This window comes from Pseudophryne corroboree, chromosome 6, assembly GCF_028390025.1.
Source record: "Pseudophryne corroboree isolate aPseCor3 chromosome 6, aPseCor3.hap2, whole genome shotgun sequence".
Lineage (NCBI taxonomy): Eukaryota > Metazoa > Chordata > Amphibia > Anura > Myobatrachidae > Pseudophryne > Pseudophryne corroboree.
The window spans coordinates 388,494,515-388,520,807 of record NC_086449.1 but is presented as its reverse complement, the minus strand read 5'-3'; the positions used below and the strand labels follow the sequence as shown (position 1 = coordinate 388,520,807).

Here is a 26,293-nt window from a genome sequence, read left to right as displayed (position 1 = left end):
AAATGGCAGGGCCTGGAACTGGTAGTGACAGTCCTGTAAGGCAAACCTTAGATAAGCATGATGAGGTGGCCAAATCAGAATATGCATCTTTGATATCCAGAGACACCAAGAATTCCCTCTCCTCCAGACCTGAGATCACTGCTCTTAGAGACTCCATCTTGAACTTGAACACCCGTAAGTACGGGCTCAACAACTTGAGATTTAAAATGGGAATTACAGAACCGTCCGGTTTCGGTACTACAAACAGGTTGGAATAATAACCCTGGTTTTGCAGCTGAAGCGGAACTGGAACAATCACCTGTGTCTGCACCAGATTTTGAATTGCTTCCTGTAAAGTCATACTTGCTTCTTGAGAAGCTGGTAAGCCTGATTTGAAGAATCTGTGAGGTGGGAGTTCCTGAAACTCCAATCTGTAGCCCTGGGCTATAAGATCTTTGACCCATGGATCCTGGCATGACGTTTCCCATATGTGACTGAGGAATCTTAAACGTGCTCTCACATGCCTGTCTTCCAGGCAGTGTGGTCCACCGTCATGCTGAAGGCTTAGAGGAAGCAGAACTGGGGTTCTGTTCCTGTGAACCTGCAGTTGCTGGTTTTCTGGGTTTACTTCTATACCTTTGAAGGCCGTAGAAGAGCCTTTGGTTTTGTTTTTAAACTTCGCAGTCCGAAAGGACTGCAGAGTTGGAGCAGTGTAGGATTTTCTAGCCGGGGGAGCTGCAGAAGGAAGGTATGTAGACTTACCTGGCTTAGCCTTGGATATCCACGTATCCTGTTCATCTCCAAAAAGAGCTTCACCTGTAAAAGGTAGGCTTTCCACGCCTTTCCTGGAATCCACAGTCCACTGGCGTGGCCACAAGCCCCTGCGTGCTGACACTGTCATGGCAGTGGTGCGTGCTTTGAGTAAACCAAGTTCCTTTATGGCCTCCACCATAAAGTAAGCAGAATCCTGTATATGTTGTAGGAGTATAATTATTTCCCCCCTGGATAAGGCATCTAACCCGTCAATTAGATTACCTGACCATTTTGCAATGGCCCTAGAGATCCATGCACAAGCTATAGTGGGTCCCTGGGCCACCCCCGCAGCTGTGTACAGAGACTTGAGAGTGGTCTCAATCTTGCGGTCTGCAGCAGCCTTCAATGAAGCTGCCCCAGGAACAGGTAAAACTATCTTACGTGATAGCCTAGAAACTGATGCATCAACTATTGGTGGGTTTTCCTCGTTTTCTCCTATCATCCTGAGGAAATGGCAAGGATGTGAGTAACCGTTTTGGGACCTGAAACTTCTTGTCAAGATTTACCCAAGTTAGGGAATTTAATTTCTTAGATGCAGGGAAAGTAGCTGAGGATTTCTTTTTCACATTAAAATAAGATTCCTCCTCGTCCTCTGACACCTTATCAGGAATGTGTAGGACATCTCTAATAGCTTCTATCGGGGCCTGTAAACCCTGTGACAAAGCTGCCATCCCCCCTCCCGAGTCCAACTCACCCTCCTCTGGGTCTGATACATCATCATCATCGTTATCAGCGTGCATGATTTGGGTCACAGTACGCTTCTGTGGACAAATAGCAGGGGTCTGAGACGCTGGAATGACCACTGAATTTCTATTCATGAGGTCATCAACAGATTGCCTTAAGTATTGCGTCTCCTTCTCATTTTGGGATAATTTATTTGAAATATTTGAAATCATCCCTTTTAATGAATCTAACCAGAGAAAATCACTCTGCTGTGCATGATACACACTCCTTTGACATAGTAAATGTGAAAGAACACACACACACACACACACACACACACACACACACACACACACACACACACACACACGAAATAGGTTAAAAGCAAAGTTAACCCACACAGAGCCCTTCTAGGGAGTTGCAGAGTATAATGGAACCAGCCACACAGCGCCCCTGTAGCTAAAGAACAAGTTTAGCTGGGTCGCATACTAAGTATCTTTAATAGGGCTTAGTACACCAAATATTTCTCCTCTCTGTTATGACCCCCTGGTACCGTTGAGCTGTTCTGAAGTCCTTGTGGAGGAGCTGCGCTTCCCTGACAATCTGCCTGTGTAAAGCTGCAGAGGGAAAATGGCGTTGGTGAGCTGCTGGATCCACTCATAGTGAAGCCCCACCCCCTTAACAGTGGCAAACGCAGGATTTCTAGAGGGGGGTTTACAAATGTAATCCACAGTCTACCACTCTGCAGAACCTGGAATACAGTATTAATATGTAACACTATAGACGGTCTATAGTATAGACTGTATCAAACATTTAAATAATATACAGTAAATAAGATAAGAGGTCATGAAAAAGGTTAAACATACTATAATAAATAAATACGCAAACAAAAAGGAATCAAAACTACACTTTCTAAGCACACATTCTTCAACCTCATGATAAGGCTCCTGTCTCTTCTTCCTGGTAGCTACTCTCTGGTCCAGTGCACTGATTGGATGCTCAGATCCACAAACAGCAAACTTTACAGGAGAAGCTGCTACCACTGTGCATGTGTAGCAGCTCTGCTCTGTCTTTTAATTTGCATGACGTGGCAGCAGCTCTAGTAATCGTAATATATACCATTGCTATTGTCAAAATGTGAGCCAATTGCCAAGAGAAGGGGAGTTTCTGGGCAACCAGAAACCCCCCCTGCGTTTGCCTATGCTTAATAGCGCATGGTCTTCCTGGATTCTTTATACTGGCTGAGGTAAATATTCTGTTTTACAGTGGGTAAAAAACCCTGTTGTGTACTGCCAGTGTGGGTATCATTATTCACTTCAGTTCGCCCCTGATAGCAGTCACAGTGTCTCTGGAGCCTGGAGCGCAGCCTGCATGTCAGCGCTGTGCTCATACCCTTGTGCTGCCATTACAGCCAGCGACCCGCTAACCGCTCACCACTCTTCTGACTTCTGGCTCTGTTAGGAGAGGCGGCGTCTGTATGCTCGTCGTGGTGGGGCTTGCGAATAGGACCCTCAGGAGCTCAGTGTCCTATCAGCAGGAATGGGACCATTCCCCACCCAAACACCCACCCACCTCCTAAGTCCCACGAAGCAGGCAGTCTGGTGCCAACCAGACTTGCCTGAAAATAAAAAATAGATAATAAATGCAGAAAACTCTTCAGGAGCTTCCCAAGCATGACTAGCTCCTCTGGGCACATTTTCTAAACTGAGTCTGGTAGGAGGGGCATAGAGGGAGGAGCCAGCCCACACTATCAAATTCTTAAAGTGCCCATGGCTCCTAGTAGACCTGTCTATACCCCATGGTGCTAATATGGACCCCAGTATCCTCTAAGATGTAAGATAAATACAGATTACAATACCATTCTAATATATAATTTTAAAAAAATGAGTTCATAGTAATATATTAATAAATAAAGGGTGCACATAGTTTTTTTTATAATAGGTGCAGCTCTATTTATTGCAATAAGAAGGGTGATGTGGGGGAGGTGTACACTTTTTTCCCCTGTTACCTAAATGATTGTGGGTTTCAATAGGGTTTAGGGACAAACCTCTGGCAATTTAGGGGATTTCAACCTGCTGTAAATTATTGGTAAATTGTGTAGCATATGCTGTTTTAGGATAAAATATTCTGTTTTATAAGGAAAATACATATGGGGAACATATGAAAAAAGGTTGTGTGCTTAAGCAAATCCCACACATAATAGGCCTTATTTAAACTCGCACATGAAGATATACAAAGGACTTACACAGGGCTTAAAGTGGTCTTGGAGGGGTGGTGGAACTCATTTACCCCGCTACCTACCCCCCCCCCCACCTCACATTTAGCGGAGCAAGGGCCAGTGCTGTTGTTTCGGCACCCCCCTGGAAACTCCATGCCCTGCATCCCTCCAGCAGCATTCCCACCTCTCTTGTCCCTCCAGCTTCTCATCTTGTCTTTAAGATGCACAGTGTGTGCTCCTCTTGGTTCCGGTATGAATGGTCGACCATGTTATGGTCGACAGTCATTAGGTCGACCACTATTGGTCGACATTGACATGGTCGACATGGACACATGGTCGACACATGAAAATAGTCGACACGTGAAAGGTCGACATGTGAAAAGGTCGACATGAGTTTTTTTACTTTTTTTGGTGTCATTTTTTTGCGTAAAGTGACTGGGAACCCCAATTAGTGCACCGCGTCTCCTCGCATGGCTCGCTTCGCTCACCATGCTTCGGGCATGGTGCCTTCGCTTCGCTCGGCACACTTTACCGTTCCAATCGTAGTCCATGTGGATCGTAAAGTATGGAAAAGTTCCCCAAAAGAAAAAAAAGTTAAACTCATGTCGACCTTTTCATGTGTCGACCTTTCACGTGTCGACCATTTTCATGTGTCGACCATGTGTTCATGTCGACCATGTCAATGTCGACCAATAGTGGTCGACGTAATGACTGTCGACCATAACATGGTCGACCATTCATACCGGAACCGCTCCTCTTCATGGCTCCTCTTCACTTCAGCAGCGGTGACAGCATGATATCACATACGCCGTGCCGGAAAAGGAAGCCACTGGGACCTGAGGAGGGGATGAATGCTGTCCAACACACATAGCATGTGTGCGTATCAAGAGCAGGCCCGGCGACAGGGGGGGTCAAAGGGGACAGCCGTCCCGGGCCCCGACGTTGTGAGGGGCCCCAAGGTCCAGCGGCGGCAGCATGTAACAGATCTAAATAATTATATATATTGCGGCATCGCGCCCGCTGTGCAGTTAAAAGTAATCAATAACTGACCTTTTTTTTCAGCTCCCCCACCCCCATGATCTGTGGTCACCACTTAGCATCCCCAAACCCAGCCCCAGGTCAGCTGTCACACAACGCTACCTCCGGACCTCCCCTCCTCTCCCAGTCATCACCGCCCGCCCTGTCTCTGCTGTGAGGAGCGTGAGCAGGCAGGCAGGAGCAGGATTGCGGGACTGCTGGCAGCTTGTTGCGGCGGGGTGCATCAAGCTGGTCACTCGGAGGCTGAGCCTCGTTGATTCACGGCGCCGGCGGCTGTGTCTGGTAAGTCAAGTGTCTGCACTGCAGGTGCACTCGGCTCTCCAGCAGGAGTTTGGGGCTTTGGGTTTGGGATGGGCTGCGTGCAGGCACATATCATGGATGCATGTGCATGCATTACATCTGCCCTGTAAACCTGGTATTACTGTAGGTAAGAGCGAAGATTGCAGGGCGAGAAAAGGTAGGGATGGCCATTATGGTGGGGCATGCTGGATCGTTACAGGTGAGTATAACTCTCTCTCCCCCTTCCATAATGTGTAAAAATGGGGACTGCCTGCCATAATGTGTAAAAATGGGGGACTCTGCCTGCCTAATGTGTAAAAAAGGGGACTCTGCTGCCATAATGTGTAAAAAAGGGGACTCTGCTGCTGTAATGTGTAAAAAGGGAGACTCTGCCTGACGTAATGTGTAAAAGGAGCTCTGTGGTCACGCCCCTATATTTGTATATCGGGGGGGCCCACAGGGATATCAGTGTACCGGGCCCCAAGATTTCTGTTGCCGGCCCTGATCAAGAGGGGTGGGCTGTAGATTGAGGAGGACCATGGAGCCACCAGGACCTGAGGAAAGGGGAGGTGGCAGCAGCTCATCAGTAACACGAGCACCACTTGCATCCTCAATTGACGTAGGTGATGGGGCAGGCATTTCTATTGGAATTACTGTGCAGGGCAATGAAAGAGGTGGAACTAGTTCCCCCTTACATTAAAGGTAGTGGAACTCAGTTCCATCTTGTTCCCCCCCCACTTTAACCCCCGGGACGTACACAAAAATATGTCAGAAAATGTAAGATTTTACATCTGTATTTATAGTTGCACATAGAAATGTGTAACCTAAAATAAAGCACAGAGATGCATCTGAAGACAGGCAATCATCATTTTATACATCTATCTGACATATAGCTAACTCTTGAGCTAAGACACACCAAGCATCATTTTCAACTTCATCCAAATGATGTGTGTATGTGTGTTATATTATACATTAGTATGATGGAGCGGTCTTAGTGACTCCTTTACCATTACTGACACAAAATGGTCCCAATTTTGTTATCATTTCTACCTACCGCCCAAGTATTATGGAAAAACTTAAGAGAGAACTTTAGTAAAGGGAGTATATGAAGGCAGTTTGAATCTGATGCCCATCTCTGTCGGGGTTTCACCTCCGAACTGCCGCATTTACTATACAGCCATTTGGAGAGTGATGTGCCGTATTTAAAAATGGCAAAACCACTTAAAGCTATCTGTCCAAGAAGTAGATGACTCAATACATGAATTAGGAGTGTAATCATTCTGTTAGGAAGAAGAGTACAAAAAAAACCATTAATAATTCTCTGATGAGAGAATAATTTAATTAATGAATATGGGTTTAAAGTAGAGATGTGCGGCTGGCACTTTTCGTGTTTTGTGTTTTGGTTTTGGTTCTAATTCCATTTTCGTGTTTTGGTTTTGGCTCAGTTTTGCCAAAACCACCCTTTCATGTTTTGGTTTTGGATCTGGATGATTTTCGAAAAAAACATAAAAACAGCTAAAATCACAGATTTTGAGGGTAATTTTGCTCCTACTGTATTATTAACCTCAATAACATTAATTTCCACTCATTTCCAGTCTATTCAGAACACCTCACAATATAGTTTTTAGGCCTAAAAGTTGCACCGAGGTGGCTGTATGACTATGCTAAGTGACACAAGTGTTTGGCACAAACACCTGGCCCATCTAGGAGTGGCACTGCAGTTGCAGACAAGATGACACTATTCAAAAACTAGTCCCCAAACAGCACATGATGCAAAGAAGAAAAAGAGGTGCAATTAGGTAGCTGGATGGCCAGGATAAGCGACACAAGTGTGCGGCACAAACACCTGGCCCATCTAGGAGTGGTACTGCAGTGTCAGACAGGATGGCACTTTTCAAAAACTAGGCCCCAAACAACACCTCATGCAAAGATGTAGAAGAGGTGCAGTGAGGTAGCTGTATGACTAAGCCAAGCGACACAAACAATTGGCCCATCTAGGAGTGGCACTGCAGTGGCATACAGGAGGGCAAATATCAAAAAAAGGCCCCAAACAGCACATGATGCAAAGAAGAAAAAAAGGTGCACTTAGGTTGCTGTATGACTAAGCTAAGCGACACAACCACCTGGCCCATATAGTAGTGTCACGCAGTAGCTGCATGTCGAGAGTGGGCCGCAATTGTTCGATCCACTGACAGCATCTCCAGCACGCCCCTGTCATTTAAAAAAAATTCTGCAGTTGGTGGACTTATACTGCAGTACCCCAGGACTAATACAGCAGTATCCCTGGACTCATACGGCAGTGTCAGACAGGATGGCACTTTTCAAAAACTAGGCCTCAAGCAGCATCTCATGCAAAGATGTCGAAGAGGTGCAATGAGGTAGCTGTATGACTAAGCCAAGCGACACAAACAATTCCCACTGGAATTATTCGTCTAAATCACTGGAATTATACGCCCAAATCACTGGAATTAAATGGCAAAATCACTGGAATTATACGTCCAAAATCACTGGAATTATACGTCCAAATCACTGAAATTAAATGGCAGTACCACTGGACATATACGGAAGTGTCAGACAGGATGGCACTTTAAAAAAATAGTCCCCAAACAGTACATGATGATAAGAAGAAAAAAAAAAAGGTGCAAGATGGAATTGTCCTTGGGCCCTCCCACCCGCCCTTATGTTGTATAAACAGGACATGCACACTTTAACAAACCAATAATTTCAGCGACAGGGTCTGCCACACGACTGTGGCTGAAATGACTGGTTTGTTTGGGCCCCCACCAAAAAAAGAAGCAATCAATCTCTCCTTGCACAAACTGGCTCTACAGAGGCAAGGTGTTCCTCATCCCTTTCACTGTGTACATCCTCCTCCTCACAGAGGGGTATATTTACTAAGGTCCCGATTTTGACCGAGATGCCGTTTTTTCATCAAAGTGTCATCTCTGTAATTTACAAAGCAAAAATCACGGCAGTGATGAGGGCATTCGTAATATTTTGGAAGTCCTAGGAAAAAATCACGAATCAATACACCATCGGTCAAATACGCCTGCAATTTGCTAGAAATCGGGAATTTACTAAAAAGTGCAAAACACAAACACTGCCGACAATAGCCAAACACTGCCGTGATAAAATACAAATCGTAAAAAAGTGCTAAAAAAAAAACAGACCTGCTTTTTTATCCCGTGTTTGTATAGGCATGCACGGATCCATGAGATCCGTGCATGTTTTTCAGTGGGAACGGGGGGGAAATGTTATAAATTTTCTGGAAAAAAATTGCGTGGGGTCCCCCCTCCTAAGGCAAACCAGCCTCGGGCTCTTTGAGCCGATCCTGGTTGCAGAAATATGGGAAAAAATGGACAGGGGTTCCCCCATATTTAATCAACCAGCATCGGGCTCTGCGCCTGGTCCTGGTTCCAAAAATACGGGGGACAAAAAGAGTAGGGGTCCCCCGTATTTTTGAAACCAGCACCGGGCTCCACTAGCTGGACAGATAATGCCACAGCCGGGGGTCACTTTTATAAAGTGCCTTGCGGCCGTGGCATCAAATATCCAACTAGTCACCCCTGGCCGGGGTACCCTGGGGGAGTGGGGACCCCTTCAATCAAGGGGTCCCCCCCCCCAGCCACCCAACGGCCAGGGGTGAAGCCCGAGGCTGTCCCCCCCATCCAATAGGCTGCGGATGGGGGGCTGATAGCCTTTGTGAAAAGTGATTGATATTGTTTTTAGTAGCAGTACTACAAGGCCCAGCAAGCCTCCCCCGCAAGCTGGTACTTGGAGAACCACAAGTACCAGCATGCGGCGGAAAAATGGGCCCGCTGGTACCTGTAGTACTACTACTAAAAAAATACCCCAATAAAGACAACACACACACACACACACCTTGAAAGTATAACTTTAATACATCCATCCACACCTCCATATACACATACTTACCTTATGTTCCCACGCAGGTCGGTCCTCTTCTCCAGTAGAATCCATGGTGTACCTGTAGAAAAAATTATACTCACATAATCCAGTGTTTTCGGCTCCTCGGTAAATCCTTTTGTAATCCACGTACTTGAAAAAATAAAAAAACGGATACCCGACCACGAACTGAAAGGGGACCCATGTTTTCACATGGGCCCCCTTTCCCCGAATGCCAGAAACCCACTCTGACTGATGTCTAAGTGGGTTTCTTCAGCCAATCAGGGAGCGCTACGTTGTGACACCCTCCTGATCGGCTGTGTGCTCCTGTACTGTCTGACAGGCGGCACACGGCAGTGTTACAATGTAGCGCCTATGCGCTCCATTGTAACCAATGGTGGGAACTTTCAGGTCAGCGGTGAGGTCACTTTCGGTCAACCGCTGACGTGAAAGTTCCCACCATTGGTTACAATGGAGCGCATAGGCGCTACATTGTAACACTGCCGTGTGCTGCCTGTCATACAGTACAGGAGCACACAGCCGATCAGGAGGGTGTCACAACGTAGCGCTCCCTGATTGGCTGAAGAAACCAACTTAGACATCAGTCAGAGTGGGTTTCTGGCATTCGGGGAAAGGGGGCCCATGTGGAAAACATGGGTCCCCTTTCAGTTCGTGGTCGGGTATCCGTTTTTTTATTTTTTCAAGTACGTGGATTACAAAAGGATTTACAGAGGAGCCGAAAACACTGGATTATGTGAGTATAATTTTTTCTACAGGTACACCATGGATTCTACTGGAGAAGAGGACCGACCTGCGTGGGAACATAAGGTAAGTATGTGTATATGGAGGTGTGGATGGATGTATTAAAGTTATACTTTCAAGGTGTGTGTGTGTGTGTTGTCTTTATTGGGGTATTTTTTTTAGTAGTAGTACTACAGGTACCAGTGGGCCCGTTTTTCCGCCGCATGCTGGTACTTGTGGTTCTCCAAGTACCAGCTTGCGGGGGAGGCTTGCTGGGCCTTGTAGTACTGCTACTAAAAACAATATCAATCACTTTTCACAAAGGCTATCAGCCCCCCATCCGCAGCCTATTGGATGGGGGGGGACAGCCTCGGGCTTCACCCCTGGCCCTTGGGTGGCTGGGGGGGGGGGACCCCTTGATTGAAGGGGTCCCCACTCCCCCAGGGTACCCCGGCCAGGGGTGACTAGTTGGATATTTGATGCCACGGCCGCAAGGCACTGTATAAAAGTGACCCCCGGCTGTGGCATTATCTGTCCAGCTAGTGGAGCCCGGTGCTGGTTTCAAAAATACGGGGGACCCCTACTCTTTTTGTCCCCCGTATTTTTGGAACCAGGACCAGGCGCAGAGCCCGATGCTGGTTGCTTAAATATGGGGGAACCCCTGTCCATTTTTTTCCCATATTTCTGCAACCAGGATCGGCTCAAAGAGCCCGAGGCTGGTTTGCCATAGGAGGGGGGACCCCACGCAATTTTTTTTTTACATTTAAACTTTATTTTTTTGTTAAACAAAGTGCACAATGAAGCCCAGCACGGATCTCATGGATCCAGCCGAGATTCATTGTATTAAAGTCGGCAGTGTTTTACAAGTCACTCACGTAAAACACTGCCAAAAAAAACGAATGACATCGACATCGGAAAACCCGAAAATGCAGAATACGGCAGCTTAGTAAATTAGTCGTAATCAATTCAAAAAGTTGCATATTTACACTTTCGATGTCATTCGTGATTGAACTTTGACCTCAAACGGGAAAACACGAATCTTAGTAAATTTACCCCAGAGTATTAATTAGTCCTCACTGGAATCCACCATCACAGGTCCCTCTGTACTTTCTGGAGGCAATTGCTGGTACAGGTCTTCCCAGAGGAATTTATAATTCATTTTGATGAACATCATCTTCTCCACATTTTCTGGAAGTAACCTCCTACGCCGATTGCTGACAAGGTAACCGGCTGCACTAAACACTCTTTCGGAGTACACAATGGAGGGGGGCAATTTAGGTAAAATAAAGCCAGTTTGTGTAAGGGCATCCAAATTGCCTCTTTTTCCTGCCAGTATACATACGGACTGTCTGACATGCCTACTTGGATGCTGTCACTCACATAATCCTCCGCCATTCTTTCAATGGTGAATCATATGCAGTGACAGTAGACATGTCAGTAATTGTTGGCAGGTCCTTCAGTCCGGACCAGATGTCAGCACTCGCTCCTGACTGCCCTGCATCACCGCCAGCGAGTGGGCTAGGAAATGTTATCCTTTTCCTTGCAGCCCCAGTGGCGGGAGAAATTGAAGGAGGAGCTGTTGACGGGTCACGTTCCGCTTGAGTTGACAATATACTCACCAGCAGGTCTTTGCACCTCTGCAAACTTGTGTCTGCCGGAAAGAGAGAAACAACGTAGGCCAAAATGTAGTGCTCTGATTTCAACAGATTTACCACCCTTGAATCCTGGCAAAGCGAATGAAGGGCTCCATCCACAAGTCCCACATACTTTGCGGAATCGCTCCGTCTTAGCACCTCCTTCAATTTCTCCAGCTGCTTCTGCAAAAGCCTGATGAGGGGAATGACCTGACTCAAGCTGGCAGTGTCTGAACTGACTTCATGTGTGGCAAGTTCGAACGGTTGGAGAACCTTGCACAAGACAGAAATCATTCTCCACTGCGCTTGAGTCAGGTGCATTTGCCCTCCTTTGCCTATATCGTAGGTGAATGTATAGGCTTTAATGGCCTTTTGCTGCTCCTCCATCCTCTGAATCATATAGAGTGTTGAATTCCACCTCATTACCACCTCTTGCTTAAGTTGATGGCAGGGCAGGTTCAGGAGTGTTTGCTGGTGCTCCAGTCTTCGGCACGTGGTGGCAGAATGTCGAAAGTGGCCTGCAATTTTTAGGGCCACCGAAAGCATCTCCTGTACACCCGTTATTTTTTTTAAAATTCTGCACCACCAATTTAATTGTATGTGCAAAACATGGGAAATGCTGGAATTATCCCAGTTGTAATGCACGCACAATATTGGTGCCGTTGTCCGATATCACAATTAGGAGAGCCTAATTGGGGTAAGCCAATCTGCGATGATGTCCTTCAGTTTCCGCAAGAGGTTGTCAGCTGTGTGCCTCTTACGGAAAGCTGTGATACATAGCATAGCCTGCCTAGGAACGAGTTGGCATTTTGCGAGATGCTGCTACTGGTGCAGCTGCTGTTGTTGCGGCGGGAGGCCATACATCTACCCAGAGGGCTGTCACAGTCATATAGTCCTGAGTCTGCCCTGTTCCACTTGTCCACATGTCTGTGGTTAAGTGGACACTGGATACAACCACATTTTGTAGGACACTGGTGACTCTTTTCTGACGTCTTTGTACATTCTCGATATCGCCTGCCTAGTGAAGTGGAACCTAGATGGGATTTGGTACCGAGGACACAATACCTCCAACAATTGTTTAAATCCCACTGCACTAATGGCGGATACTGGACGCACCTCTAACACCAACATAAGTGTCAAGGCCTCAGTTATCCGCTTTGCAACAGGATGACTGCTGTCATATTTCATCTTCCTCACAAAGGACTGTTGGACAGTCAATTGCTTAGTTGAAGTAGTACATGTGGTCTTCCGACTTCCCCTCTGGGATGACGATTGACTCCCAGCAGCAACAACAGCAGCGGCAGCAACAGCAGGCATACCACTCAAGCATCCTCCACAGGAATCCCGGTTAGGAGAGGACTCCTCAGTCTTGACAGTGACATGGCTTGCGGGACTACTGACATTCCTGACTGAGGAGGAAGATGACGTTGAGGGAGTTGGTGGTGTGGCTTGCAGGAGCTGGGTACAGGAGGAAGAAGGGATTTAGGTGTCAGTGGACTGCTTATGCTCTTACCCAAAGTTTCACAACTTGACACTGACTTCTGATAAATGAGCTGCAGGTGACATATAAGGGAGGATGTTCCTAGGTGGTTAACATCCTTACCCCTATTTATTACAGATTGACAGAGGCAACAGATGGCTTGACACCTGTTGTCCGGATTTGTGGAGAAATAATTCCACAACGAAGAGGTGGCTTTTTTGGTAGTTTGCCCAGGCATCACAATGGGCTTCTTCATCCCACGGACAACAAATGTCTCCCCCGGTGCCTGACTTAAACAAACCACATCACCATCAGAATCCTCATCGTCAACTTCCTCCTCAGCGCCAGCAACACCCATATCCTCATCCTGGTGTATTTCAACAGTGACATCTTCAATTTCAATATCAGGAACTAGACTGTGGGTGCTCCTTCCAGCACTTGCAGGGGGCGTGCAAACAGTGGAAGGAGCCACCTCTTCCTGTCCAGTGTTGGGAAGGTCAGGCATCGCAGCCGCCGGCACACTTGGACTCTCCTTGGGGATTTGTGATACCATCTCAGAACACACAGTTCTTTTCTGTGCTATTTCCAGCTTAACTCTTTTAATTTTTCTAGCGGGAGGATGAGGGTTTCCATCGTCATGTGAAGCTAAACCACTAGTCATGAACATAGGCCAGGGCCTCAGCCGTTCCTTGCCACTCCGTGTCGTAAATGGCATATTCACAAGTTTACGCTTCTCCTCAGACCATTTACATTTCTTTTTTTGGGTCTTTTTACTGAACTTTGGCTTTTTGGATTTTACATGCCCTCTACTATCACATTCGGCATCAGCCTTTGCAGACGACGTTGATGGCATTTCATCGTCTCTGTCATGGCTTTTGGCAGCAGCTTCAGCACTAGGAGGAAGTGGTTCTTGATCTTTCCCTATTTTATCCTCCAAATTTTTGTTCTCCATTATTTTTTTGGAGATAACACAATATGCGGCACAGGAATGGCTGATGGCCAGGACACTACCACTGGTCTGATGCAGCACAACACAGCAACACTGTAAGGGACTTGTTGTTATTATTATTATAATACAGCTGTTAGCCGCGGCGGGTCTCGCCGGTGCCCGGTCATTGCTTGGCAACGGGGCCGGCGCGTCATGTCCGCCGCACCTCCTCCTGCTCCCCGCACAGCACCTGGCAACCGGAGGACGCTGTGCGCAGTGAGCCCACGGGTCCTTGGCAACGGGGACGCCGTAGGCGGACGGCGTTCCCCGTTGCCATGTAATCTGTAATCTACCTGTCAGCCTTGGGTCGTGCAGCAGGGCAGCTGCACGACATCACTAATTTAGGTTCTCTGCAGCTATTGGAGGGCTCCCTGTTATAGTCTTCCTCAGTGCCTGACACAGACACCGGTGATAGCTTCTGCTGAGCTGCTTCCTGCCTTGGCGTGTTCCTGTCCATAAGTCCTGTGGTATTGCCTGTTCCAGATCCAGTTATCCTGTGTCTTGGTGTCCTCTGGGCTGTTACCGGAATCCTCCCTGCCCTCCGGTTCTGTGAGCCTGTGTCTGCGGCTTTGGGGGTTCTTGTCCGTCCGCCTGTGTTTACACCGGTTTCGTGAGTAGCGGCTTTGCCGCGTCTTACGGCCTTGGCCGTAGCTTCTTGTTATATTTCTTTTGGATTTTCTGCATTGGGTTCTGCGTATGCTGTCATCGCCGGTACACAACAGTATTGTGTCGGCGTGTGGTCAGCATTTCCTTTGTTGTAGTTCGTCCTGGCGGCTGTGCCGCACATACTTCCTTTGAGTTTTGTAGCACCCCTAACTGGGTATTTCCATCTTTAGTTAGAGGTTCCCCTTGTCATCGCCCCGTCTCAATTTACGCCTTGTCTCCAATTATGACCGGGGGGCATCGGAGTTGGGTAGACTTAATCCGCCCTTCAAACGCGGCTGCCGTGGGCACAAGCAAACATAGTCTCGCAGGCGTAGGCTGATCACAAGGGTGAGACAACGGAGTCAGGGTACCTTGGGGGTTGCTGCTGAACTCCGTTTCCAAGGCAGCATTGCGCTCCTGTGCTCAGGGCTTGTCCACCCTGAATACCGAGTACAGTGAACGTAACAACGGCAGCAGTGGACATATAGCAGCAGCGTATACCACTGTGACTGCCTCGTCACTGGAATGACTGATGGCCAGGACACTACCACTGGTCTGATGCAGCACAACACAGCAACACTGTAAGGGACTTGTTGTTAATAATATTAATATTATTATTATTATTATTATTATTATTATACTGTAGCAGTGGACATATAGCAGCAGCGTATACCACTGTGACTGCCTGGTCACTGGAATGACTGATGGCCAGGACACTACCACTGGTCTGATCAACACAGCAACACTGCAAGGGACTTGTTGTTGTTGTTGTTGTTGTTGTTGTTGTTGTTATTATTATTATTATTATACGGAAGCAGTGGACATATAGCAGCAGCATATACCACTGTGACTGCCTGGTCTCTGGAATGACTGATGGCCAGGACACTACCACTGGTCTGATGCAGCACAACACAGCAACACTGTAAGGGACTTGTTGTTGTTGTTGTTGTTGTTGTTGTTGTTGTTATTATATTAAAGCAGTGGACATATAGCAGCAGCGTATACTACTGTGACTGCCTGATCACTGGAATGACTGATGGCCAGGTCACTACCACTGGTCTGATGCAGCACAACACAGCAACACTGTAAGGGACTTATTATACAGCAGCACTGGACATATGGCAGCAGAGGACACCACCACTGTGAATAGTCACTGGACTGACTGACGCACAGGACACTAGCACTGGTCTGATGCAGGACAACACAGCAACACTGTACGGGACTTACTATACAGCAGCACCAAACATATGGCAGCAAAGGACACCACCACTGTGACTGATGCAGCACAACACACCACCATTGAACTGATGCAGCACAACACAGCACCCTATACAGCACTGGACATATGGCAGCAGAGGACACCACCGTGACTGATGCAGCACAACACACCACCACTGAACTGATGCAGCACAACATAGCACCACTGGACATATGGCAGCAGAGGACACAAGCACTGTGACTGGACAAATTCAGCACAAGCCACGGACACTGAGAGAACGGAGACACGTCCTCTCTGTACACTCTCCAATGCCGGAGTGAAAATGGCGGGGACGCGCAGCTCCTTATATGGAATCCAAACCCCGCGAGAATCCGACAGTGGGATGATGACATTTTACCTCCTTCTGGTTTCCGAGTCAGGCGGGAAAACCTGAGCCTGGCTCGGAACTGGACTCGAATGGTGAAGTTCGGTAAGGTTCAGTTCTCTGAGAACCGAACACGCTCATCCCTAGTTTAAAGTAATGTTTCATTATATCAAATAGCAGTGTTATTTATTATTAGTTTTATAATGGGCCAAAACTATTATTTTATGACTCTATAAATGGTGCACACATTATAATTTATAATATTTGTTGAACCATCGCAAATTTAACCTGGAATCTCTGGGTTAATGCGATAGCAGCCGGCTTACCAATCAGGAATATTGGCTAGTAAGTGAATAGCTCTGGGCATTAAACCCAAATCTACAGCCCCATGGCTTATTGAATCTACCCCATGGAAATAAGACCTGCAAGATATTTAAAAACATAACCCCAGTATAGCCCATGTATAGAATACACAGTAGATGAGAGATCAACAAATATCTTTCTTAAGCGCACAAATTATGAGGTGTATAAATAGATTCTTACTTTTGTAGTAATAAAATATGTGGTTCCAAATCTGGTGCTTCTCCCACCCCTTGGTTTCTTACAACTTGCACAGTAGATTCCACTTCTTTGACTGCTTGGCCTAGTGTTTCCTGTGGTCTTCTAAATGTGTTATTATCCATGTTTGACAAGTTACTCTCTTCCTCTGTCCTCGAAGAAGATGGCATCCCATGGGTCAGTTGACTTTCCGGAATAGTATTATCATGTATCTATAGATGAGAGCTGCATAAAACTCAGGAACCAGTGCTATTATTTCACATTGTGTAATCACATCTTTTGTTTTAATTCTTAATTGATTGAAATAGCATAACGATGTTTTATAAGATTAAGTCCACACAAGTTTGTCCATTGTTTGTAAAATAGTTTTCTATGTGGATTTAAGGGGAACATTGCGTGGCAGAGTGATTACTATTCCATATTCCCTCTCCAAGGTCAAAGAGTTCCACATAGTAAATCCCATACTTTCTACTTTTATAGTTCAGAGTTATTTTTCTGTAATTTGAAAGATCATACTTACAAATAATACTTTTTAAACTGTGTATTTCCCCGAATTGATCCTGATCTTCTCGTACCATTACATTATTATTATTATTATTATTATTATTATTACTATTACTATTATTATACTTTTTTAATATGGTGCCACAATGGATCTGCAGCGCCCATAACACAGAGCATAAATGAGGAAAACAGCACTTACAGTTCAAGACAATATAGGGCAAGTATGGAAAGCCAGGGATTAGGTGCCATCAAAGGGAGTATGGAGTGTAAGAGAAGGAAAGGGACTTGAGGGGAAAAGGCCCAGCTCTTGCGAGCTTACAATCAGAAGCAGTGTTTTGACTGTACATGGAGTAAATACTAGAGATGAGCGGGTTCGGTTTCTCTGAATCCGAACCCGCCAGAACTTCATGTTTTTTTTCACGGGTCCGAGCGACTCGGATCTTCCCGCCTTGCTCGGTTAACCCGAGCGCGCCCGAACGTCATCATGACGCTGTCGGATTCTCGCGAGGCTCGGATTCTATCGCGAGACTCGGATTCTATATAAGGAGCCGCGCGTCGCCGCCATTTTCACACGTGCATTGAGATTGATAGGGAGAGGACGTGGCTGGCGTCCTCTCCATTTAGATTATAAGAGACTGAGAGAGATTTACTGGAGCTGACTAGGAGGAGTACTGTTACTGTAGAAGTGTAGAGACTGAGTGGAGAGAGTTTACTAGTGAGGACAGTGCAGTTTACTTTATATTTATAATCCGTTCTCTGCCTGAAAAAAGCGATACACAGCACACAGTGACTCAGTCACATACCATTTCTGTGTGCACTGCTCAGGCTCAGGCCAGTGTGCTGCATCATCTATTATCTATATATAATATTATATATATCTGTCTGACTGCTCAGCTCACACAGCTTATAATTGTGGGGGAGACTGGGGAGCACTACTGCAGTGCCAGTTATAGGTTATAGCAGGAGCCAGGAGTACATAATATATTATATAGTGAGTGACCACCAGACACACAGTGCAGTTTATTTAATATATCCGTTCTCTGCCTGAAAAAAGCGATACACACAGTGACTCAGTCAGTCACATACCATATCTGTGTGCACTGCTCAGGCTCAGGCCAGTGTGCTGCATCATCTATTATCTATATATAATATTATATATATCTGTCTGACTGCTCAGCTCACACAGCTTATAATTGTGGGGGAGACTGGGGAGCACTACTGCAGTGCCAGTTATAGGTTATAGCAGGAGCCAGGAGTACATAATATATTATATAGTGAGTGACCACCAGACACACAGTGCAGTTTATTTAATATATCCGTTCTCTGCCTGAAAAAAGCGATACACACAGTGACTCAGTCAGTCACATACCATATCTGTGTGCACTGCTCAGGCTCAGGCCAGTGTGCTGCATCATCTATTATCTATATATAATATTATATATATCTGTCTGACTGCTCAGCTCACACAGCTTATAATTGTGGGGGAGACTGGGGAGCACTACTGCAGTGCCAGTTATAGGTTATAGCAGGAGCCAGGAGTACATAATATATTATATAGTGAGTGACCACCAGACACACAGTGCAGTTTATTTAATATATCCGTTCTCTGCCTGAAAAAAGCGATACACACAGTGACTCAGTCAGTCACATACCATATCTGTGTGCACTGCTCAGGCTCAGGCCAGTGTGCTGCATCATCTATTATCTATATATAATATTATATATATCTGTCTGACTGCTCAGCTCACACAGCTTATAATTGTGGGGGAGACTGGGGAGCACTACTGCAGTGCCAGTTATAGGTTATAGCAGGAGCCAGGAGTACATAATATATTATATAGTGAGTGACCACCAGACACACAGTGCAGTTTATTTAATATATCCGTTCTCTGCCTGAAAAAAGCGATACACACAGTGACTCAGTCAGTCACATACCATATCTGTGTGCACTGCTCAGGCTCAGGCCAGTGTGCTGCATCATCTATTATCTATATATAATATTATATATATCTGTCTGACTGCTCAGCTCACACAGCTTATAATTGTGGGGGAGACTGGGGAGCACTACTGCAGTGCCAGTTATAGGTTATAGCAGGAGCCAGGAGTACATATTATATTAAAATTAAACAGTGCACACTTTTGCTGCAGGAGTGCCACTGCCAGTGTGACTGACCAGTGACCTGACCACACTGACCACCAGTATAGTTAGTAGTATACTTATATTGTGATTGCCTGAAAAAGTTAAACACTCGTCGTGTGACTTCACTTGTGTGTTTTTTTTTTTTTTATTCTATAAAAATAAAACTCATTCTGCTGACAGACAGTGTCCAGCAGGTCCGTCATTATATAATATATAATATATACCTGTCCGGCTGCAGTAGTGATATATATATATATTTTTTATATCATTTATCATCCAGTCGCAGCAGACACAGTACGGTAGTTCACGGCTGTGGCTACCTCTGTGTCTCTGCACTCGGCAGGCAGTCCGTCCATAATTGTAATACCACTTAACCGTGGATTTTTTTCATTCTTCTTTATACATACATAGTTACATAGACATCTTCTCTTTATCAACCAGTCTATATTAGCTGCAGACACAGTACAGTACGGTAGTTCACGGCTGTGGCTACCTCTGTGTCTGCACTCGGCAGGCAGTCCGTCCATAATTGTATACCACCTAACCGTGGATTTTTTTCAGTCTTCTTTATACATACATAGTTACATAGACATCTTCTCTTTATCAACCAGTCTATATTAGCTGCAGACACAGTACAGTACGGTAGTTCACGGCTGTGGCTACCTCTGTGTCTGCAGTCGGCAGGCAGTCCATAATTGTATACTAGTATCCATCTCCATTGTTTACCTGAGGTGCCTTTTAGTTGTGCCTATTAAAATATGGAGAACAAAAATGTTGAGGTTCCAAAATTAGGGAAAGATCAAGATCCACTTCCACCTCGTGCTGAAGCTGCTGCCACTAGTCATGGCCGAGACGATGAAATGCCAGCAACGTCGTCTGCCAAGGCCGATGCCCAATGTCATAGTACAGAGCATGTAAAATCCAAAACACCAAATATCAGAAAAAAAAGGACTCCAAAACCTAAAATAAAATTGTCGGAGGAGAAGCGTAAACTTGCCAATATGCCATTTACCACACGGAGTGGCAAGGAACGGCTGAGGCCCTGGCCTATGTTCATGGCTAGTGGTTCAGCTTCACATGAGGATGGAAGCACTCAGCCTTTCGCTAGAAAAATGAAAAGACTCAAGCTGGCAAAAGCAGCACAGCAAAGAACTGTGCATTCTTCGAAATCCCAAATCCACAAGGAGAGTCCAATTGTGTCGGTTGCGATGCCTGACCTTCCCAACACTGGACGTGAAGAGCATGCGCCTTCCACCATTTGCACGCCCCCTGCAAGTGCTGGAAGGAGCACCCGCAGTCCAGTTCCTGATAGTCAGATTGAAGATGTCAGTGTTGAAGTACACCAGGATGAGGAGGATATGGGTGTTGCTGGCGCTGGGGAGGAAATTGACCAGGAGGATTCTGATGGTGAGGTGGTTTGTTTAAGTCAGGCACCCGGGGAGACACCTGTTGTCCGTGGGAGGAATATGGCCGTTGACATGCCAGGTGAAAATACCAAAAAAATCAGCTCTTCGGTGTGGAGGTATTTCACCAGAAATGCGGACAACAGGTGTCAAGCCGTGTGTTCCCTTTGTCAAGCTGTAATAAGTAGGGGTAAGGACGTTAACCACCTCGGAACATCCTCCCTTATACGTCACCTGCAGCGCATTCATAATAAGTCAGTGACAAGTTCAAAAACTTTGGGTGACAGCGGAAGCAGTCCACTGACCAGTAAATCCCTTCCTCTTGTAACCAAGCTCACGCAAACCACCCCACCAACTCCCTCAGTGTCAATTTCCTCCTTCCCCAGGAATGCCAATAGTCCTGCAGGCCATGTCACTGGCAATTCTGACGAGTCCTCTCCTGCCTGGGATTCCTCCGATGCATCCTTGCGTGTAACGCCTACTGCTGCTGGCGCTGCTGTTGTTGCCGCTGGGAGTCGATGGTCATCCCAGAGGGGAAGTCGTAAGCCCACTTGTACTACTTCCAGTAAGAAATTGACTGTTCAACAGTCCTTTGCGAGGAAGATGAAATATCACAGCAGTCATCCTACTGCAAAGCGGATAACTGAGGCCTTGACAACTATGTTGGTGTTAGACGTGCGTCCGGTATCCGCCGTTAGTTCACAGGGAACTAGACAATTTATTGAGGCAGTGTGCCCCCGTTACCAAATACCATCTAGGTTCCACTTCTCTAGGCAGGCGATACCGAGAATGTACACGGACGTCAGAAAAAGACTCACCAGTGTCCTAAAAAATGCAGTTGTACCCAATGTCCACTTAACCACGGACATGTGGACAAGTGGAGCAGGGCAGGGTCAGGACTATATGACTGTGACAGCCCACTGGGTAGATGTATGGACTCCCGCCGCAAGAACAGCAGCGGCGGCACCAGTAGCAGCATCTCGCAAATGCCAACTCTTTCCTAGGCAGGCTACGCTTTGTATCACCGCTTTCCAGAATACGCACACAGCTGAAAACCTCTTACGGCAACTGAGGAAGATCATCGCGGAATGGCTTACCCCAATTGGACTCTCCTGTGGATTTGTGGCATCGGACAACGCCAGCAATATTGTGTGTGCATTAAATATGGGCAAATTCCAGCACGTCCCATGTTTTGCACATACCTTGAATTTGGTGGTGCAGAATTTTTTTAAAAACGACAGGGGCGTGCAAGAGATGCTGTCGGTGGCCAGAAAAATTGCGGGACACTTTCGGCGTACAGTCACCACGTACAGAAGACTGGAGCACCACCAAAAACTACTGAACCTGCCCTGCCATCATCTGAAGCAAGAAGTGGTAACGAGGTGGAATTCAACCCTCTATATGCTTCAGAGGTTGGAGGAGCAGCAAAAGGCCATTCAAGCCTATACAATTGAGCACGATATAGGAGGTGGAATGCACCTGTCTCAAGTGCAGTGGAGAATGATTTCAACGTTGTGCAAGGTTCTGATGCCCTTTGAACTTGCCACACGTGAAGTCAGTTCAGACACTGCCAGCCTGAGTCAGGTCATTCCCCTCATCAGGCTTTTGCAGAAGAAGCTGGAGGCATTGAAGAAGGAGCTAAAAGGGAGCGATTCCGCTAGGCATGTGGGACTTGTGGATGCAGCCCTTAATTCGCTTAACAAGGATTCACGGGTGGTCAATCTGTTGAAATCAGAGCACTACATTTTGGCCACCGTGCTCGATCCTAGATTTAAAGCCTACCTTGGATCTCTCTTTCCGGCAGACACAAGTCTGCTGGGGTGCAAAGACCTGCTGGTGACAAAATTGTCAAGTCAAGCGGAACGCGACCTGTCAACATCTCCTCCTTCACATTCTCCCGCAACTGGGGGTGCGAGGAAAAGGCTCAGAATTCCGAGCCCACCCGCTGGCGGTGATGCAGGGCAGTCTGGAGCGACTGCTGATGCTGACATCTGGTCCGGACTGAAGGACCTAACAACGATTACGGACATGTCGTCTACTGTCACTGCATATGATTCTCTCAACATTGATAGAATGGTGGAGGATTATATGAGTGACCGCATCCAAGTAGGCACGTCACACAGTCCGTACTTATACTGGCAGGAAAAAGAGGCAATTTGGAGGCCCTTGCACAAACTGGCTTTATTCTACCTAAGTTGCCCTCCCACAAGTGTGTACTCCGAAAGAGTGTTTAGTGCCGCCGCTCACCTTGTCAGCAATCGGCGTACGAGGTTACATCCAGAAAATGTGGAGAAGATGATGTTCATTAAAATGAATTATAATCAATTCCTCCGCGGAGACATTGACCAGCAGCAATTGCCTCCACAAAGTACACAGGGAGCTGAGATGGTGGATTCCAGTGGGGACGAATTGATAATCTGTGAGGAGGGGGATGTACACGGTGATATATCGGAGGGTGAAGATGAGGTGGACATCTTGCCTCTGTAGAGCCAGTTTGTGCAAGGAGAGATTAATTGCTTCTTTTTTGGGGGGGGTCCAAACCAACCCGTCATATCAGTCACAGTCGTGTGGCAGACCCTGTCACTGAAATGATGGGTTGGTTAAAGTGTGCATGTCCTGTTTTGTTTATACAACATAAGGGTGGGTGGGAGGGCCCAAGGACAATTCCATCTTGCACCTCTTTTTTCTTTTCTTTTTCTTTGCATCATGTGCTGATTGGGGAGGGTTTTTTGGAAGGGACATCCTGCGTGACACTGCAGTGCCACTCCTAGATGGGCCCGGTGTTTGTGTCGGCCACTAGGGTCGCTAATCTTACTCACACAGTCAGCTACCTCATTGCGCCTCTTTTTTTCTTTGCGTCATGTGCTGTTTGGGGAGGGTTTTTTGGAAGGGACATCCTGCGTGACACTGCAGTGCCACTCCTAGATGGGCCCGGTGTTTGTGTCGGCCACTAGGGTGGCTAATCTTACTCACACAGCTACCTCATTGCGCCTCTTTTTTTCTTTGCGTCATGTGCTGTTTGGGGAGGGTTTTTTGGAAGGGCCATCCTGCGTGACACTGCAGTGCCACTCCTAGATGGGCCCGGTGTTTGTGTCGGCCACTAGGGTCGCTTATCTTACTCACACAGCGACCTCGGTGCAAATTTTAGGACTAAAAATAATATTGTGAGGTGTGAGGTATTCAGAATAGACTGAAAATGAGTGTAAATTATGGTTTTTGAGGTTAATAATACTTTGGGATCAAAATGACCCCCAAATTCTATGATTTAAGCTGTTTTTTAGTGTATTTTGAAAAAAACACCCGAATCCAAAACACACCCGAATCCGACAAAAAAAATTCGGTGAGGTTTTGCCAAAACGCGTTCGAACCCAAAACACGGCAGCGGAACCGAACCCAAAACCAAAACACAAAACCCGAAAAATTTCAGGCGCTCATCTCTAGTAAATACATCCTATAGATTTCCATATGTGAGTGATGGGGCATAACTGGGTGCAGCAAGGTGTTAGCACACATGCAGAAACATCACTCGTGCAAGTGTGCACTGATATTGATGACAGCTATGAACCCAAGCTTATGATTAGGGGCAGTATACAACTTTGCATACAAATATCCACATTTCTCCCCATGCATGCAATATGGATAAAATTACTGGCGACTTGCTTTCAACTCTCCATCAACCCCAGTAGCGTTAATAATGTTTTAGGGTATATACAAAATTCCATTTACGTTCAATGTATTATTTTACTTTTAAGATTTTAGTTAGTTGACTTAATCACTATTTCCCTTTAAAATAAATGGAGGAGGGGATGCTGGCTATTGGTGTATACAGTACCTCGTGCCCAGAACAATTAATTTGGGGCATTTACTCAAGCAGTCAAGGGCAGCTGAGGTTACAACAAATTGACACTGATAATGACCAGTGATGTGTGTAATTCCTCTATCCCCTTTGTTCTCAATGAATACAGCAACAGAGTCATGGTGGTTAAATGTTTTCATGGTCCAAGAATCCTTGGGGGTCCTTGACTCCTCCTCCAAATATATCATAACTACCAATGTCCCTTCCCACTCTCTTTTAAATCGTATGTGTGGCATTGTAGAGAAATCTTCCTATAATGTGCATGCCTGATTGTTATTAGTTTTACTGCTTTGTTGTTTTACTACTGTACCTCTATAGTAAACTGTTCTTTTTGCTGTGTTTCTTGCTGTTTCTACAAATGCATACACATATTTATGTGGTCTTTTAGAATCTTGAAATGTTTGTAAGAATTGGCTATGCTTGTAGGTTGTATAGCAAGCATTACAACATGTACTGTAAATACATAAGTGCAAGTTACATCTCATTTTAGAGTACTGCAGTGTCTTAGTATACAGTAAGTGTCTGTAATGCTATAGACACGCTTTGCAACTAGTAATGTCCATGTGCTGTTTATACTTGTAATTCACCAAAATGAATCAATAATTAAATAGAACTGTACTTACCAGGTTAGCTGAAATATTTATTCCCGTTTTACTTCAGCATGCCAGCTAAAATGTGTCACAGCGTTCTGTCTACATGGCATATAAAGAGAAAACCTGAATTGATGTGTAGTTGATAGATGAGTCTGTGCTTTGCCAGTGTTTGCATATAGCGCCACACATACTTAGCAAATGTAGTTTGTTCTCTGCCAGTGATTTGCCCAGGCTGTGGGTTATTGAACTGTAGTACCTGTAAAACAAATACTTTCACATGGCAACCCCACTGAATAGGCTTTTACAAGCTGAGCCCTACTGTACCTTTCACAACCATTTGTAAGAGTCACTTTGTTCTCAGCCATCAATAAATAAGTAGCAATGTTGTTTCTGTTTGCCTAATATTTATTTTTATCTCAAGAGTTGACTAAACTTGCCAGACATTACATTTTGTTCAGCTCAATCATATCTGATTGGATCTTTTGCAAATTAGGACAGAATGCACAGATTTTAGAGGATTACAATGATCCTCAATAATTGGAATCAAGTGGAAATTTGCTGACCCTATTGTAGGGTTGATTGATGACCTCACAAACATGGAGTGTGGGATTTCCCATCCTATCCTGATTTGATTCCAGTTTAGGACCAGTCTCGGATAAATTAAGACTTTATATGAGTGTGAGCTCTTGAACTAAAATAAAGTGGTGACAGAGCTTTGTGTTTAATAGGAATTTGAGATATATATAGTAATAGAGGGCTTTTGGGAGGCAGACAAGGTGATTTTGTTTTGAGCAACTCTTCTAAAACAACGTCACTAATACCAAGATTGGTCTGATGATGACCAATTGGTCAAATTAGAGGGCAGTCTTGGTGCAGTGATGTGCTAGCCTCCCATCTGCCTCCTCTACAAGTGTGTGAGCAATGGGTTCTCCGCTGGTCCTCTGATGCTGTGGCTGGTCTCTCCTCCAGGACCAGCCACCCATGGATGTCCTGTTGTGGTATATGGTTGACAGTGACACTGCCCATGTGGGACCAAAATCTCCATCACTACAGCCTGCTGTGCTGCATCTCTGATCACTCCCCACTGGAAGCCTTCCCCTATGGGGAGCACTTAGGGTATTAGCTGCTGCAGAACAGGGATGATGATACCTCATAGCTGAGTAGACTGGCACAGTGACATTGGCATTTCCATAATGAGTGCAATGTGTGCAGTGCACATGGGCCCCTGGGTCCAGGAGGTCCCCCACACCACACAAATTTCACCCATGTGTT

General features: G+C 46.0%; 1 protein-coding gene across 1 annotated transcript in view; it reads right to left on the bottom strand.

Annotated features, from left to right (window-relative positions):
• The window catches only part of LOC134934579 (uncharacterized), a 157,004-nt gene extending 131,836 nt beyond the window's left edge, over positions 1 to 25,168 (bottom strand). Inside the window, exons 1-2 of the mRNA XM_063929987.1 lie at positions 25,052 to 25,168; positions 16,511 to 16,737 (exon numbers count right to left, since the gene is read on the bottom strand). Coding sequence (XP_063786057.1) covers positions 16,511 to 16,695 — 185 coding nt within the window. The 5' untranslated portion in view covers positions 16,696 to 16,737; positions 25,052 to 25,168. The remainder of the gene's footprint in view (positions 1 to 16,510; positions 16,738 to 25,051) is intronic.
• Between the last annotated feature and the right edge of the window lie 1,125 nt (positions 25,169 to 26,293).